Source organism: Trichechus manatus, unplaced genomic scaffold (genome assembly GCF_000243295.1).
Source record: "Trichechus manatus latirostris isolate Lorelei unplaced genomic scaffold, TriManLat1.0 scaffold00041, whole genome shotgun sequence".
In the NCBI taxonomy this organism is placed as follows: Eukaryota; Metazoa; Chordata; class Mammalia; order Sirenia; family Trichechidae; genus Trichechus; species Trichechus manatus.
In genome coordinates, this window is record NW_004443977.1 from 7148175 (window position 1) to 7164902 (window position 16728).

Sequence of the window (16728 nt, forward strand, 5' to 3'; positions counted from 1 at the left end):
AGTTCTTCTCTGTCCTGTAGGGTTGCTGTGAGTCGGAATTGACTCGACATACAACAACAACAACATGCTTCCTTAAGTTAACTTCTCGTTGTTGTTATGTGCTGTCAAGTCACTTCTGACTCATCGCAACCCTATATCCTATATACAACAGAATGAAACACTGCCTGATCCTGTGCCATCCTCACAGTTGTTGTTAACTTAGGGGACAAGAAAAATTATTTGTATTTGTTAAGTTGCTCTCACTAGTATCTTTAAAATTATGCTTCATATATTATACCCATTTGGCATTGTAGTGTGTCTAGATGGCATCTCTGTCCGAAGGACTTAGAAACTAGCTGAGTGTCTGAATGTTCAGGAGCTAAAACTTATAAGATACTGAATAATGATTAAGATAGAACCAGGGTCTTTAGATAATTTATTGCTAGAGTATGTACTACCCAGCATAGTTTTAATTTGCCAATCTTGAAAAAAATTCCTGTTCTGTGGCACCGTGCCTTATTGTTTGTGCATATTTATGGGGAGTGGATAGAGGCGCTAGCTAGGTATGGGTGATGGTGGTTATGATTTCCTGACAGATTAAGTATAGAATGTAGCTAATATCCTACGATCTTTACTAGTTCTTTAATTCAATTCAGTAGAATAGTGTAGATACGAACATGCGCTTTGGAGTTAGAGCTGGGTTAGAGTCATGGCTCCATCACTTACTGATCATTTGATGTTAGTATAATGACTTAACCACTGCGCCACCAGGGCTCCTTGTAGGAAGAAAAGCATGATTAAAGGCACGAGACCAGGACAGTAGAGGGTCTTCTTAGGAATATCAAGTTGTCTAGATCAGTTGATGTAATGGGCTTATATTGATTAGTACTGGAGGATAGTACCTAATAGACACCCAGCATTTTCTCTTTTAATTGTCACAACAACTTTATGAAGTAGGCACTCTTGTTATTTCCATTTTACAGATAAGGGAACTGAAGCTGAAAGATGTTTATTAACTTATTCAAAGCCACACAGCCACTGGCAGAACTAGAACTCTAACCCAGAGCTATCTGACTTCAGAGTCTGTGCTCCTACTTTTTTATTCTGAATTTGGTCTTAGTTTTGAAGGGCTTTGACTAATAGGCTGGAGTTTATACTTAATTTTGAAAGCAACATGGAACTGTTTATAGTTTTGAGAAGCAGAGTATCATTATCGGGGCTGTGTTTTAGGAAGATTAATGTGACAGCTGAGTGTAGGTTGGATTGGAAGGAGAAGGGGCTACAGAAAAGGGTGCCAATTCCTTTGGTTGCAAGCAAAGTAGCTCTGGTTATCTTAGGCTAAAAGAAATTTATTGGCCAGGCAGTAGAGGGAGGAGTTAAAAATTGTTTGGGTTTAAAGAGCATAGAAGTAACGTTTTTCTCCCTTACCTTTTTGCAATTACCTGTGTACTTCCTTTGCCTGTTCTCCACTCCTTAATGTATAGAATTTTCTTTCGTAGAGATGTTAATATATACGTGTGGGCAAAGGGATATGGTTATATGTTGTAGTCTATTCTATACTTTTTGCCATGTACAGAGGATAAAGTTATTTATTTGACCTTTAAGTAGATAAACCAGAAAATACCAGACAATCTTAATTAGAATTTTCAAGATGACTAATCACAGAGAAAAGTTAGAAAAAACATTTGGTTTCAGATAGCACTCTTAATCATGTGCCATATGTTTCCCTGTTGTTAATTTTTTGTTGGAATTTTTATTTTGTTTTCATTGCCAGATTTTTTAAAAAGACATATATGTAAATAGAAGTTTGTTTCTTGTTGATTAAATACATGACAACATCAACAGACTGACAAGAACAAGTAATCAGCGATCACAGAATCTGCCCCCAGACACAAGTTTTATGTGTCTTGGAGTAAAGGTGCACGTGCTTTTCCGTTCCATTTGCCCAAGGCCAGAACCCTCAGATTTTGATGAATCTTCTCTCACCAGACAGACACTGTGTGTTGAAAGGGCATGCATGACCTTTCATAGGGCAAAGAGCATGAGACAGGGTTGAAGTTTTTGTTGTTTTTTTGAAGTGAAGAACTTATGTCCTAAATAAGTAAAAGGAAGAAATTATACACTCAAATCTCATAAATAAATTTAAATGTAGAATAATATGCAACTTATCATTGGAATTTTTCTAAATAGAAGAGTTTTGGCTTCTTCCATGAGGCGTTTGTGTCCCTCCAGGGTGCGTTTTTGAGTACATTTTGTTCTGAAAATTTCCTATGGGCATTTTCAGGTTTCTGAATAAATGTGTTCTTGTTATTATGTTTACAAATCATGCATGTACTTTAGTCAACCATGGTTTATCTTTGGAGGATAACTAGTACAGTGCATTTGCTTCATTTTTTCTTCCAGGCCAGATAATCATGAAAGTAACTAGATTGCAGAAAATGCTGCTTAAAAAATGTAATTATATTTTAATTATCTGAGTAATGTTTCTGTTGTTTGTGTATTTGCTTCTTTTTTCCCATTGATCAAAAGGGGCAGTAATTTGATTTCAGAGAATAGTATATGGAGACTTGCTCTGGAGTGTGCATGTACTGTTAATGTATATGTAGAGCTAATTTCAGCTTGTAGAAAATGAGGCCCCATGTGCTTAACAGATGTTCTTTTCCTGTTCTCTAGGGTTCCGCTATGGAAGTGATATAGTTCCTTTCTCTAAAGTGGATGAGGAACAAATGAAATATAAATTAGAGGGGAAGTGCTTCTCTGTTTTGGGATTTTGCAGATCTTCTCAGGTATAGCACTTATTCTATAATTATAAACAAAATAAATGAGCTTTATTCTAGTTACTACTTGAGATGATGCTTTTGATTAGTCCTTTTAGTTACAATATATATTTACTTCACTTTTATTTTCTCCAAAACAGTCTAGGGGTTACTGTTATCATCTTTTATTCTTTGAGGAAATGAACCAAGATATAGTGAATTTAAGTAACATCCGGTCTTAGTATGAGTCTGAAGAATAGATTGAATTAAGTTACTTCTTAGCATTGCTGGACTTCACAGCTCATAGTAGCCTTAAAGAAACAGAATTCATTCTTTGTTGTTGTGTTGCTTTCTCTCAACTGTTATGTATAAATGGAGTGTTTTGGAGGACTAAAGGTCTGGCTGGGTTTTGAATAACCGTAGAGCTCTTAGAACTCCCAACGTAGAGTTCTAGGATGTGAAACCAGTCTGTAAGTCATAATTTTTTAGACACTAATGCAGAGATACACAACTGGACACAGTGGGAAATGCAGTAATTCTGTGAGGGCTATGCAGTACCTTATATCACCCTAAACCAAACCAAACCTGTTGCCATTGAGTCAGTTCCAGCTCATGGCGACCCCATGTGTTACAGAGTAGAACTGTTCCATTGGGTTTTCTTGGCTGTAATCTTTACAAAAGCAGATTGTCAGGTCTTTGTTTCATGATGCTTTGGGTGGGGTCGAACTGCCAACTTTAGGTTAGTAGTCGAGCGCAAACTGGCTGCGCCACCCAGGGATCTCCTATACTATCCCAGAAGTAGTTACTAAAATATTCTCAGAGATCTTAGATTAAATGCTTTTGTGGTAGGTAACCAAAGAGATGGATCATAATTAATAAGTGTAAAGTATGTCTTTTTTATATATGTTTTACCTAGACCCAGTAGCATAGGGACTGAAAGGATTTTGGTTGGTTCTCGAAGATACTAAGTAAGAATTATAATGAAAATATGTATCTATCCAATACACTGGATTTGAACTTCCCCATGCTGCTCTAGCGTATAGTCCCTATGTACTTTCCTGTTACTACAGTGTTGTTGGGGGGAATGTTTTCATGGTATGCCCAAACGTTTATATACATCTTCAGGATCCATAAGCACAAAATTGAGAGTATTTACTTACAAGTCTGTAAGATTTTAATGGTAAGAATAAATGCTTTTTGGAAGTTGAAATCGATTTATATGTAATTCTCCAACAAGTTACTCTAAATATGCTTCTTTTAAAAATAAAATTCTTCACTTTGGGAAGTATGTGAACTTAAAACTTATGATTGCTAATGACAATGCTTATGAGTCTTTTCTGTGGCAAAAAACTCTCATTCAGACCTGTTCGTAGAAACTAGCCTGTTAGGAAGTGAGTCAGCCCGATTCCAGATAGAACAATCTGAAAATATAATTCAGGATTCAAAAAGTTGAAATCACCTATGGCAGAGTGGGAGTGGGAGGCTATTTAGTTAAATGACAAACCAAAAAGGAATAAACTGAACAAAAATATATTTTTCATTTTAAAAGACTGTTGTATTAACTAAAAACAACTTTTAAACCATGAAGTGTTTCTAAATCAAATTTTTGTTGCTTTTAAGCCTAAATCAATTTTATCTTATCTTAAACAAGTACAATCTCAGATGGGTACAGTGATAATAATAACTACCACTTATTGAATGATTACAGTATTCCAGTCAATCTACTAAGCAGTTTATGTAAATTCTTATTTAATTCTTATTACAACCCTCTCAAGTAGATATTGTTATCTGTATTTTATACATTAGGAAATTGAAATTTGGAGCTGGTAAGTAACTGTCCCAAGGTTTTGAATCAGGTCTCTTTGACTCCAAAGCCTATACCATTACCCGTTGCCCTCAAGTTGTTTCTGACTCATAGCGACCCTGTAAGACAGAGTAGAACTGCCCCATAGGGTTTCCAAGACTAATCTTCACAGAAGCAAACTGCCACATCTGTCTCCTATAGAGCAGCTGGTAAGTTCGAACCTGCTGACCTTGCAGTTAGCAGCTGAGTGCTTAACTACTGCACCATTAGGGTTCCTAAAACCAAACCCATTGCCATTGAGCTGATTCCGACTCATAGCAACCCTATAGGACAGAGTAGAACTGCCCCGTAGGGTCTCCTAGGCTGTAATCTTTATGGAAGCAGACTGCCACAGCTTTCTCCTGCAGAGTGGCTGGTGGGTTAGAACTGCTGACCTTTTGATTAGCAGCCAAGTGCTTAACCACAGTGCCACCAGGGCTCCTTGACCTGTACCATTAGTCTTTTGTAATTTGCCCACCAGATGGACAAGCTCGTTTTCGAATAGTCCAGTTTCTGTACTTGCCTACACGTATCATCTACCAAATGTAGACATGTTCTCTTAAGAGTAAGGTGTTTTCCATAGTGACTAAGATAAAATATAAGCATGGACCTTTTAACAGACTAGTGATTATCTTTAAATTAGTAAGATCACATATTGTTCCAAATTCTTTTAAATCGGAATGTGGACAAACTAACATTTCTAGATTGAATTGATGTGACATTTTTTCATTATGTAAAATACGATTTTCTGAAAATTGTGAGTTATTTTTCTTTTTTAAAATTTAAAGAGACCTTTTCACTTCTCTTTCTCCAAGTTGTTAGTGTTCTGAGTATTTAATTATAGAAAGGGTAAGAATTTAGCCAGAACTTCCTCCAAATGTCTGGTGTCCTTTGAGGAGTCATTAAGGTGCCCTAGGAAAAGATATCATTAACTGTGTTTTAATCAATCCAGAACCATTACAGATTCTAGTAGGAGGACAAGTAAATCTATATGAATATAACAAACTAAAAATGTAGGATTATTCTCATATTTCTTAGAATAATGGTTTTCAAATGGGGAAGGAGAGTAGGAATGAGGGGGTATTTGAATTATATAGGCTCACCCCACACCTTTGAGACTCAGTCTTCTTGAGCTGCTGTTACTGGTGAAAGAGCTTACAGTGTCCCAGCTTTAGAGGGGGGAGGAGAGAATAAAGAACAAGAAGCATCGCCCAGTACAACACATGACATATTGTTATGAATAAACTCAAAGTTCAAGATTAGGTAGATCAGAGAGAAGTTGATCTTCGTAGATAAATGCGGGTGGTTGTGATTTTAAGAACTCTTCAATATGCATTTTCTAATCCTTAATACATAGGGTGGTTATGAGTGGGAACCAACTCGCGGCACCTAAGAACAACAATCTAAGAATTGGTAGAGCTACTTTGACCCCTGTGATACTCTGCTGGATAAATTAATTGAACTTAAAGGGAGAAAAAGTACATGCAGTAATGGTTATTGGTTTAACTAGTTTCCTTTATTCCAGTCCTGCCCCTCTCTGATTAATTCTACACTTTGCAACCAGAGTACTCCAGTGCTAGCCTGATTGTGTTATCATCTCTTTGCAGTTGATCAGTGCCTCCTCAGTGCTTTTAGGATGAAGTCCAAACCACTGAACTTTGATAAAAGAACCTTTATGACATGATCCCTGCTTATCTCTCTATTCTAATTTTTCACCTTTCCCCTTGCATTGTGGCACTGCACTATCCAAAGGCAGCTCTGTGCTTTTATGTTATTCTAGACTTTTTTTTTACACTCTCTCTGCCTGGGACACTTGTGCCCAGACTTTTCTCTTTGTTAATCCTTAACTCATCTTGTAAGTGTCAACTTAGGTGTTACTACTTGCAGAAACCTTCTCTGACCCTTCATGACCACGCTAGGTGCCCTTGTTATGTGCTTCTGTGGCACCATGTAACCCTGGACTGAAATAATGTACTGCCATTAATTTCATATGTATCTAAGCTCCTTAAGGACAGGACTATATCCTGTCATTGTTGTGCTTATTGTGCTCAGAGCAATGTTTTCCACATACTAGGTGCTCAAGTTATCTGTTGTGTTGAATTGAACCTCAAGTGATAAGTTGTTTCTAGTACCCTTGAATGTTTGTTTTTGGTGAGAACATTTTGAATAGGCTTTCTTAGTAACTTGTGACATTACAGTTACATGTGTCACTTATTTTGAAGCAAAACCAATTTTTTTCCTCATTTATTCTTAAAGGTCCAGAGAAAATTCTTTATGGGAAATCAAGTTCTAAAGGTCTTTGCAGCAAAAGATGATGAGGTGAGTTGACAATGAATGGATCTTTGAGGTGGTGCCACAGAATTGAATTGTCATTTTATGGAAGCGAATTGTTTGGAGGTTTTATGACTTAAGATGACGTTAATTCTTGGAATAATAGTGAGAAGATTCACTGACCTTTAAGTTTGAAAATGGAGAAATGATAAAATGATTTTGTTATAGCGTGAGCACAAGGCCTGGAGAACATAGTCTGGTAATTGGAGACCAGGTGAGTATTAAAAACAAGAAATGTGAACAACTGCATTTAAATGTGGGAATTTCATGGTCAAATGTTAAGGAGAATTTAAGGTCAAGTTGACATTTTCACTTTTGTAAACATTGAGCAGGCAGTGCTGGCTTAATGCATCCTGGAGATGAGCTTCAGTGACTCCAGGACTTACATTGTGGAGTTTGTCTTTTCCCTCTTCCCTCTCTCTTTACACTCTTTTCTCACCTCCCCAAGATGCTGTTTTCTCAGGCTGGTTTCTCACTGTTTAACACCCCGTAAGTATTGCATCCTACACTCACATCTGCCCTCTCTGCAACTATTTCTGTTCACCCTCCAAGACAGAATTTGTAATTTCCTTGGAGATACCGATCTTAACTGGACAATTGCAATCTAGTGTCTGTTTGAAATACTTGAGCAGGTTTCTAAGTTCCTGAAGCATTTGCATTTGAAACTAGTAGACAACGTAGAAGATTTGTTTGGGGTGGGGCTCGGGCAGTGGTGTAACTTGTCTAATTTTCTTAGTCCTCTTTTTCTCCTCACTTCTGAAGGGTGGCTGACTGCCGATCTAATAGATGGGTATGACATTATTCTATCAGAACAGTTCAATTAGGAAAGGAAAATGCTCGGCTTCTCTTCTGTACTGTATGGATTCACTAGAGCAGAGTAGGCATATGTGTATCCTCAAATTTGAGATTCCAGTTCTGGGACTTCTGCTGAATCAAATGCTGTTGGTAATCATGCAGGTCTGGTATATATTGTCAAACCACAAGTTAACTGCATTTTTAACTTCTACTGAAGTTTTAACTCCTGTTTATCGACTGTCTACACAAAGAATTCTGATCACTTCATGAAACTTGCTGGATAGTAGTAGTAAGAATACGGTACCACAAAGCTGTGCTGAGGCACATGTGCTGGATAATTTTCTAGGCTGGCTACCAAAGGTTAGCCTTGTGTCTTCAAAAATTCAAATCCAGCCTCTTACAAATAACATGTATATGTTATGGCCTTTGAGATCACTCAAGAAATAACAAAAACTACTAATATGTTATCTACTAGTAGCAAAGAGATACTTTTTGCAGGAAGCATGAAAAGAAGATGGAAGCAGTACACAGAGTTACTGTACCAAAAAGACTTGGTTGACTTTCAGCCATTTTAGGAGGTAGCATATGATCAAGAACCAACGGTGCTGAAGAAAAAGTCCAAGTTGCACTGAAGGCATTGGCAAAAAACCAGGCTCCAGGAATTTGACAGAATACCAATTGAGATGTTTCAACAAACAGATGCTGTGCTGGAGATGCTCACTTGTCTATGCCAAGAAATTTGGAAGACAGCTACCTGGTCAACAGACTGGAATGGATCCATATTTGTGCCCATTCCAAAGAAAGGTGATCCAACAGAATGTGAAAATTATCGAAGAGTATCATTAATATCACACATAAGTAAAATTTTGCTTAAGATCATTCAAAAGCGGTTACAGCAGTATATCCACAGGGAACCGCCAGAAATTCAAGCCAGATTCAGAAGAGGACATGGAATGATGTAAGATGGACCTTGGCTGAAAGCAGACAATACCAGAAAGATGTTTACCTGTGTTTTACTGACTATGCAAAGGCACTCCATTTTTGTGAATCATAACAAATTATGGATAACATTGGGAAGAATGGGAATTCCAGAACACTTAATGGTGCACGTGAGGAACCTGTACATAGACCAAGAGGCAATTGTTCGAACAGAACAAAGGGATACCGTGTGGTTTAAAGTTAAGAAAGATGTGCATCAGGGTTATATCCTTTCACCATACTTATTCAGTCTGTATGCTGAGCAAATAATCCGAGAAGCTGAACTATATGAAGAAGAACGTGGCATCAGGATTGGAAGAAGACTCAGTAACAACCTGCGTTATGCAGATGACACAACCTTGCTTGCTGAAAGCGAAGAGGACTTGAAGCACTTACTGATGAAGATAAAGACTACAGCCTTCAACATAAAGCTAGAATCCTCACAACTGGACCAATAAGCAACATCATGATAAATGGAGAAAAGATTGAAGTTGTCACGTATTTCATTTTACTTAAGTCCACAATCAACACCCATGGAAGCAGCAGTCAGGAATTCACATGACGCATTGCATTGGGCAAATCTGCTGCAAAAGACCTCTTCAAAGTGTTAAAAAGCAAAGATGTCACTTTAAGGACTAAAGTGTGCCTGACCCAAGCCATGGTGTTTTCAGTGGCCTCATATGCAAGCAAAAGCTGAACAATGAATAAGGAAGACCGAAGAAGAATTGATACCTTTAAATTATGGTGTTGGTGAAGAATATTGAATATATTATGGACTGCCAGAAGAACGAACAAATCTGTCTTGGAAGAAGTACAGTCTGAATGCTCCTTAGAAGCAAGGAAGGCAAGACTATGTCTCATGTACTTTGGACATATTATCAGGAGGACTGGTGCCTGGAGAAGGACGTCATGCTTGGTGAAGTACGGGGTCAGCAAAAAAGAGGAAGACCCTAAATGAGATGGATTGACACAGTGGCTGCAACAGTAGGCTCAAGCATAACAATGATTGCAGGGATGGCACTGGGCTGGGCAGTGTTTTGTTCTGTTGTACATAGGGTTGCTATGAGTCAGAACCAGTTCGATGGCACCTAACAGCAACAACAGCAACTCTTTGATGGTCACTTCTTGAGCCATGGTCAAAGAATTTTATTATCTAACTGGAGCTTATTTAGTATAAGATAAACAGGGGAGTAAGGAAACTATGGCATATGAGGACTTCCAGGGGGGATTCAAGGAGAAGATTGAATGGAAATGACTTGTATAAATAAGTTAGGGAGTAGGAAGGATAGCAGATATAATAGTGTTCTTCATACATTTAGAGGATCATCATGTGGAATAGAAATTAAACTATGCTTCATACCAGAGGAGTGAATTGGAACCAACACATGGTTTTCATTCAGGATGAAGAATTACTTTGTCCACAAGGATTGCTGTCTCCAAATGGATGGTTTCCTTGTGAGATGGTGTCTTGGTTTCCTAGGGCTGCCATAACAAAATAGCACAAAGTGAAAACACCCAGATAGAAACTTCAAACAAATTGGAAGTAATCTCTTCCTCAGACTACCAGACTACCGTTGTGCTTGTCCAATCCTCTCTTACAGAACTTATTATTAGAGTGTATGTGTTCTGTATTTGGGGCATATCTTATTTCATCTAGTAAAGGATGTAAAAGCTCAGTGAGGTTAGGGACTCATCTTTGTTTTTCTCACAGAGCCTAAGACATTGTATTGCAAGCAGTAAGTAAATGTTCCTTGAACTGAACTGAAAAGGTAATGAATCTATATGAAATGTGTAGAGGATTTTGATGGCAGGTATTGAGGTCATAGGTTTTTAGTGGAGGAGATGGGACTGTACATAGCTAAGTGTGATACAGGGCAGAAAAGTCCAATGTTTGGGGAGTGCTGGGGAGAGAGAGGCCTGATTAAGGCCATTCTGAAATGGAGAGGGTGTCAATTTATTGAGCCTTAAAAATGGGTTAGAAGCTAGAGAGCCAGAGATTTGGAGAGGGTATTCTAGGAGGAAGTTTTGTGAACAAAAGCCACAGGGATGGAAAAGTACAAGGCCTGCCAAGGATAAATGATCTACTCAGTGAGGCTGAATAGAGGAACTGTTGGAGGTTTTTATGGAGATGGGGGACGTGATTAGCTCTGTGAACGGAGGGGGCAGTGATGGAGGAGAACAGATGGATTGAGAGACAATGATGAGGTAGAATTGAAAGAATTTGGCAAACACTTAGAGGTGAGGAATGAGAAAGTAGGTGTTATCAAAGACTTTGGGACTTCTAGCTTGGTTGACTGAATGGTGGTATCAGTGCAAGTAGAGAATTCAGGAGGAGAAGGAAAAATAATGAAATTAGTTTTGTTCATGCACAGTTTGCAAAACCTGAGATATAAGCAGGTGAGATATCTCCCAACCAGCTAGTAGGCAGCTTAAATCTGGGTTTTATGAGAGCTGGATATACAGGTTTTTTAATCGTCAGTACACGGTACTGGATGAAATAATCCCCAAGTAGAGTTTTAGAGTGAGAGAAGGAGAGAAGGGCTAAGAGCAGAATCTAAATATCCGTTGGGAGAAAAGAAGAGCTTGTGGAGGAGTGGCCCATGAAGTAGGATAGTCAGGGGAGAGTGCTGTTTCTGAAGCCAAAGAAGGAGAAAGTGTAGAGAAGATGTGTGGGTGGGCAGATGCTACTAAAAGGTCAGATAGACAGGGAATCAAGGATTTGGCAATTAGGAAGTCAGTGACTTTTCAGAGGATAATTTTAGTAAGGAAGTGAGGGCAGTAGCTGGATTGGATGAATAATTGTGTCTAAGCAATGAAATCAGCAAGATTATTATTTCACAAAATTTAGAGATAAAGGGAAGGAAAACTACAGGTAGTAATTTATGGAGAAGATGAGCAAAGAAAGATTTTGTTTAGGAATGGCTGAGATTTGAGTTTATTTAGAGGATGATGGTATGAATTCAGAGGAGATGGAAGATTGAAAAGAGAGAGGGTTTAGTTAATGGAGCAAAGTCCCAGAAGAGTAAATGTGATTAAAAGCAAATATGTACGGTTTGGCCTTGAAGTGGATACAGGAACACTTTTTTAAATCTGAAACAGGAAGAAAGTGGATAACAATCTTATAAGCATTTAGTTCTATTGTGAAAATTGTCAGATGTTGGATATGTGTTAACATGTGCATCTTTCTTACTAGGCAGCAGCAGTGGCACTTTCCTCCCTAATTCATGCTTTGGATGAATTAAATATGGTGGCCATAGTTCGATATGCTTATGACAAAAGAGCTAATCTTCAAGTTGGTGTGGCTTTTCCACATATCAAGGATGCCTATGAGGTAAAACCCACAGGTCTTTTCTATTCATGTTATTATTACTCTTTTTTCTTTCAGTTTCTTTATTCTAAGCAGTGCTTCTCAAATGTTAATGTGCATGGGATTTATTTGGGGACCTTGTTAGGATGCACATTCTGATTTGGTAGGTCTGAGATGGGACCTGAGATTCTGCATTTTTCACAGACTCCCAAGTGATGCTCATGCTGCTAGTCTGTGGACCACACGTTGAGTAGCAAGGAAATAATACAAATTTGAAAAGTATATAAGGAGCTTTTTTTTTAAATCGGTAAAGATTAACCACGACCTTCTGTTTGCCAAATCCAATGATGACCTTCTCAGAACCAAATAAGAATAGAACTTACCTCCATTTTTATAAATGGGAACTATGAATAAAGATTGATGATTTGAATTCATTGTGATCATTCTGAAATTCAAGTTTATTTAGTGCTCTCTTTAAAAAAAAAAAGTCTGGATTCCTTGTTAGGTGCCACTGAGTCAGTTCTGCTTCATAGAGACCCTGTGTACATCAGAACTAAGCGCTGCCTGGTTTCCTTACCATGTCTAGATTCCTTACCGTTTCCTATTTATCAGAGAACTTATTGTGTCAGATCTGGAAAGAGGAGGCAAATATCTTGACTTCTAGATCATCCTTTTAGTCACCCTGACTTTTCTTATCTGTTGTATTGGTCATGCATTTTGCAATTATTCTTTGGTATTCTTTCTTTTTAGCATTTCTTTTATGTTTAATGTTCTTCACAGTGTTTGCAATTATGTATTGCTAATAACAAATCAAAACACTTTACTTTCTACGTACCAGATTTTAGCTGTCTATGAAATATTTTTGTCGTGCCATTTTCACAGCATTAGGACCAGCTTTATATTTTTCCATTAATTTGGTTATTTCTGCTTTAATCCCCTTTCTTTCTCATTAGTGTTTAGTGTACATACAGCTGCCTTTCATGGAAGACTTGCGGCAATACATGTTTTCATCCTTGAAAAATAATAAGAAATACACTCCCACAGGTGAGTTTTGATCCATTTAGTTCACTAATTGGCTCTAAACCCAGACTATTCTTGGGAAATCACCTGTCTGCAGTCATTGGTGAGGGCTAAGATTTCACCGGGTGGAATTAGTTGGATTCAGATCATACACAGTAACAATGAAGGTGATTCACCATGTGTTTTTCTGGTAGTAGGAATAGGTTTGCTTTCAACTCTGGAAATATTGTCTAGTTTTCGCCTCTGACTTAGAGCTTAGGGGGCAGCTTGCTGGAAACAGATGCACATTCTCTAGTTGTGAGTAGGTTTACCCTCTGGAGAAGTGAATTGACTTACAGGATCAAACCTGTGACTATAGGGTCCTGCATAAAATATAATGTAACTTTGAACTAAAAAGTAACAATGATATAAATTAACTTTTCTCTTTGCCCTCTCTGTGTGGTTTGTAGTAACAGTCCAAGTATCATTGTTCCTTATTTCTGGCTTCCAGGAGTTACTTTGAGCTTGATGAGAAAGGCGTTCCTTGAGCATCTGGCTTCAGGTGTCAGAGTGCTATACAGAATGATTTTCATAGACATAGGTCCTATCTTCCAGAGCTAACAGTATGAAACAGTTGTGATAAAATATAATAATGAGCAGAAGTAGAGAACATACCAAAGAGAACAAAAAAATGAGTAGATATGTTAGTTTACAAGTTTAAGTGTGTTATTTGTGGCAGTGTAGGATTAGGGAGTTGTGAGATGAGTCTCAGAACTGGGTTCTTTCTGTGTATTATTTTGGTTAGACCCTTTGGGAGCAACGTGCTATAGAAAGGCCAAGAATCCTAGAGACGAGCCCCTCTGCAACACGTCGAGGCAGGCATGGACCTAAATGTGTATGAGAAAGTTGCCACTGTGCTACAGTATTCTGTCTCTACCTCTTGATAACCCCAAACCTTAATAGCCTAGAACTTTTAAAAAAGAGAACTTTGTTGAGAAGTCATCTTAATGGACATAAATCACTCATTGTCTAAAACATTTAAGACCTTTTGATTGATTTTCTGTGAGTTAAACGTGTTGTTTGTATTATCTCTATTGGAAAAATGGATCATTAAAGTTGTTTGTTGTCTATCCAGAGTAGGCATGTATCCTTGTTGGTGTTGTTAGGTGCCATCAAGTCAGTTTCGACTCATAGCAACCCATCTGATAGAGTAGAACTACCCCATAGGGTTTTCTAAGCATGTAGGGGTATGTAATACCAGAGCAATCGGACCTGATACTAGCTTGTAGTAACAGGTGAAAATCACTAAATGTTCATATATAAAGAGTACCACTGCCTGTCTATGGTCAGGTGAACCCTGCAATAATCAGCTTATAAAGCTGACGGCGGTGCCATTGCCTGAAACCTCCCCTGGTCCAAAAACAGGGATAGAAAAGAAATTCTCTTGATAAATATCTGTATGCTCTTTCATTTTGCCGTAGCTGTACAAAAGGGATATTTGAAAGGGTAAAGAATAGAAGCATAATATACTTTCCAGGAACTGCATACTCTTTTCTACCTTAGTGACTGTGAATGATCCAAAAACAGCACTTTGGTTCAATAGCTGAATTGCTTTATGAATCAGCAGAATGAAAGCTACACATGGCACTTTTGGTAGAAGCATTTTTGGAAGAGTTACTTTTGGACTGTGCCACTTTCATTGACTTGGTAGATTTTCATTGAGCAGCACTTGCTTTCTGTTAGGTGTTGGAGAGGTATAAGGAAGATGCAGTCATGTTTCTGCCTTAGAGTTTGAATGGAGTGGACTAAGACACATACACAGATGCCATCGTATATGCGGAGTGGTTAGTGCCATGAGGCTTTGTGAGAGGAAAGAGGTGATTTTGACCTGGGGAGAATGTGAAGGAATCAGTTCACTCTGGTCCAGTGGGTCTTCCTGTTAAGGTGGTATACTCTGATACAAGTATTTTAAATCCTTATAAAGCTTATGCTTCATTATGAAGTTTTTAAAAATGTTTTTCTCTTTTTGCTAATTGCCAGTTTTTTAAATATTAGCTATTTGAGTACTTTACTGAATGTTTTGAACTTCTGTGTGGAAGTTGGGTTTTGTATGGCTATAGTACATTTCTCTGGAACACTCATGCTTTTGCTATGATACTCCATTGTCAAAAGTTCACTGAACGATGGAGCTGGAAAGACCTAAGAGCTCAGCTACTCTTAAATAGCTCTTTTCACAGATAAGAAAACTGAGACTCAGAGGTTAAATGACTTGTATAACTAGAGAATTTTTTTTGGCAGAGCCAGGACTGTATAACCTGCCGATATTGCTGTGAATGTCTATGAATGGAAAATATTTGTTTTAGTGGAGGATAATAGAGACAATCATTTTTTTCTTTCTGCTTCTGTTCATTCTTGTTTTAAGAGGTCCAGCTGAATGCCGTTGATGCTTTGATTGATTCCATGAGTTTGGTAAAGAAAGATGAGGAGGAGGACACCATTGAAGACTTGTTTCCAACCACCAAAATCCCAAATCCTGAATTCCAGAGATTTTTTCAGGTGAGAGATGAAAGATGAGCCAGTCATAAGTCTTTTAAATGATAGAGAACTGAGTGAAAGGTTAGGGTAACTGGCCAGCCCCAAACCATACCTTTATTCTCTGAGAACCTTAGTTATTCTGTTTAATGGGAGAGTAACACCTTCCTCTCCCTACTTTAGAAAGATAAAAATACTCTAAGCTCTGATAAAAAAGGAAGTAAGGTTGGGATGCTTTTTTCACCCTGAAAGAAGAGTAGTTTTTCTTTAAAAATACAGGAGGGCTTAACAAAAAGCTGATTTTATGCTTTTTCTAGGCTTTTCTCCTCTATTTTATGTGAATTGGACTTCTTTTTTTTTTTTTTTTTTTTTAAGGTATCAAAATAGTAGGAGAGTTTTTCCAAAATGTATGGTAAGATTACCACTATTAGGAAATAATATGTTCCCGTGCTACATTTGTGAAAAATTTCATAATCAGAGGTAGTATAGAGATCAGATAAAAAACGTTATAAATACAAAACTATTAAAGAGTAACTAAAAATACAAAATATATATATATTTCTGAATCCTAGAACAAAGGTGGAGATTGGGTTAAGGGAAACTGGGGAAATTGGCAAGACAGCTGATTTATGCTGAGGGAGGGAATGGGTAGACTAAGGTTTATAGGGGAAGGAATTTTCTAGTCCTGCGTTAATTTAGTGCGAATAGGACATAGTCTTCTCTGACCCCTGCATAGCTGAAAAAATCACAAGCAGCTTTTTTGGACAAACTGTTCCCCTCAGAAGGGTGGAGAACCCATTTGATGAAGAGACCATTAGTTGTCCCTTTTGATACTCACTTAAAGCACCGTTAACTAATTCAAGTCCATATTAGGGCGTGTTGTAATTTGGGGGATCCTCTACTCAAAAGAAACTGCCTAATTGGTTAATGTTCGGAGTTCCTTTAAGTAGTGAAAAAAAGACCGTTTGTTCTAAAATTAGAAAGATGAAGCTTAACATGTAAAGGCCTGACTCAGTTGTTACTTTAGTTTTCTCAGTGCAGTCAGATATAAATTACTGGTATAAAATCCTTTGATTTTTGACAAGTGGACTTAAAGACCTAAAGGCCTGTAGGGAAGGGAGAAGTAGACCGCTTGCTGTGGAAAGCTTGTAAAAACAGGTGGTTACAATGAAAAAGAGAAACTTTGAATATTTGGCAGATTTATCTAG

The 16728-nt window shown here is 37.8% G+C and overlaps 1 protein-coding gene across 3 annotated transcripts in view; it reads left to right on the top strand.

Moving 5' to 3' along the window:
* XRCC5 (X-ray repair cross complementing 5) overlaps positions 1-16728 on the top strand; it is an 89987-nt gene that overhangs the window by 16891 nt on the left and 56368 nt on the right. For all 3 annotated transcript variants that reach the window (XM_004376381.2, XM_023731275.1, XM_023731276.1), the window contains 5 exons: positions 2653-2765; positions 6835-6897; positions 11876-12013; positions 12943-13033; positions 15411-15544. In XM_004376381.2, coding sequence (XP_004376438.2) covers positions 2653-2765; positions 6835-6897; positions 11876-12013; positions 12943-13033; positions 15411-15544 — 539 coding nt within the window. The remainder of the gene's footprint in view (positions 1-2652; positions 2766-6834; positions 6898-11875; positions 12014-12942; positions 13034-15410; positions 15545-16728) is intronic.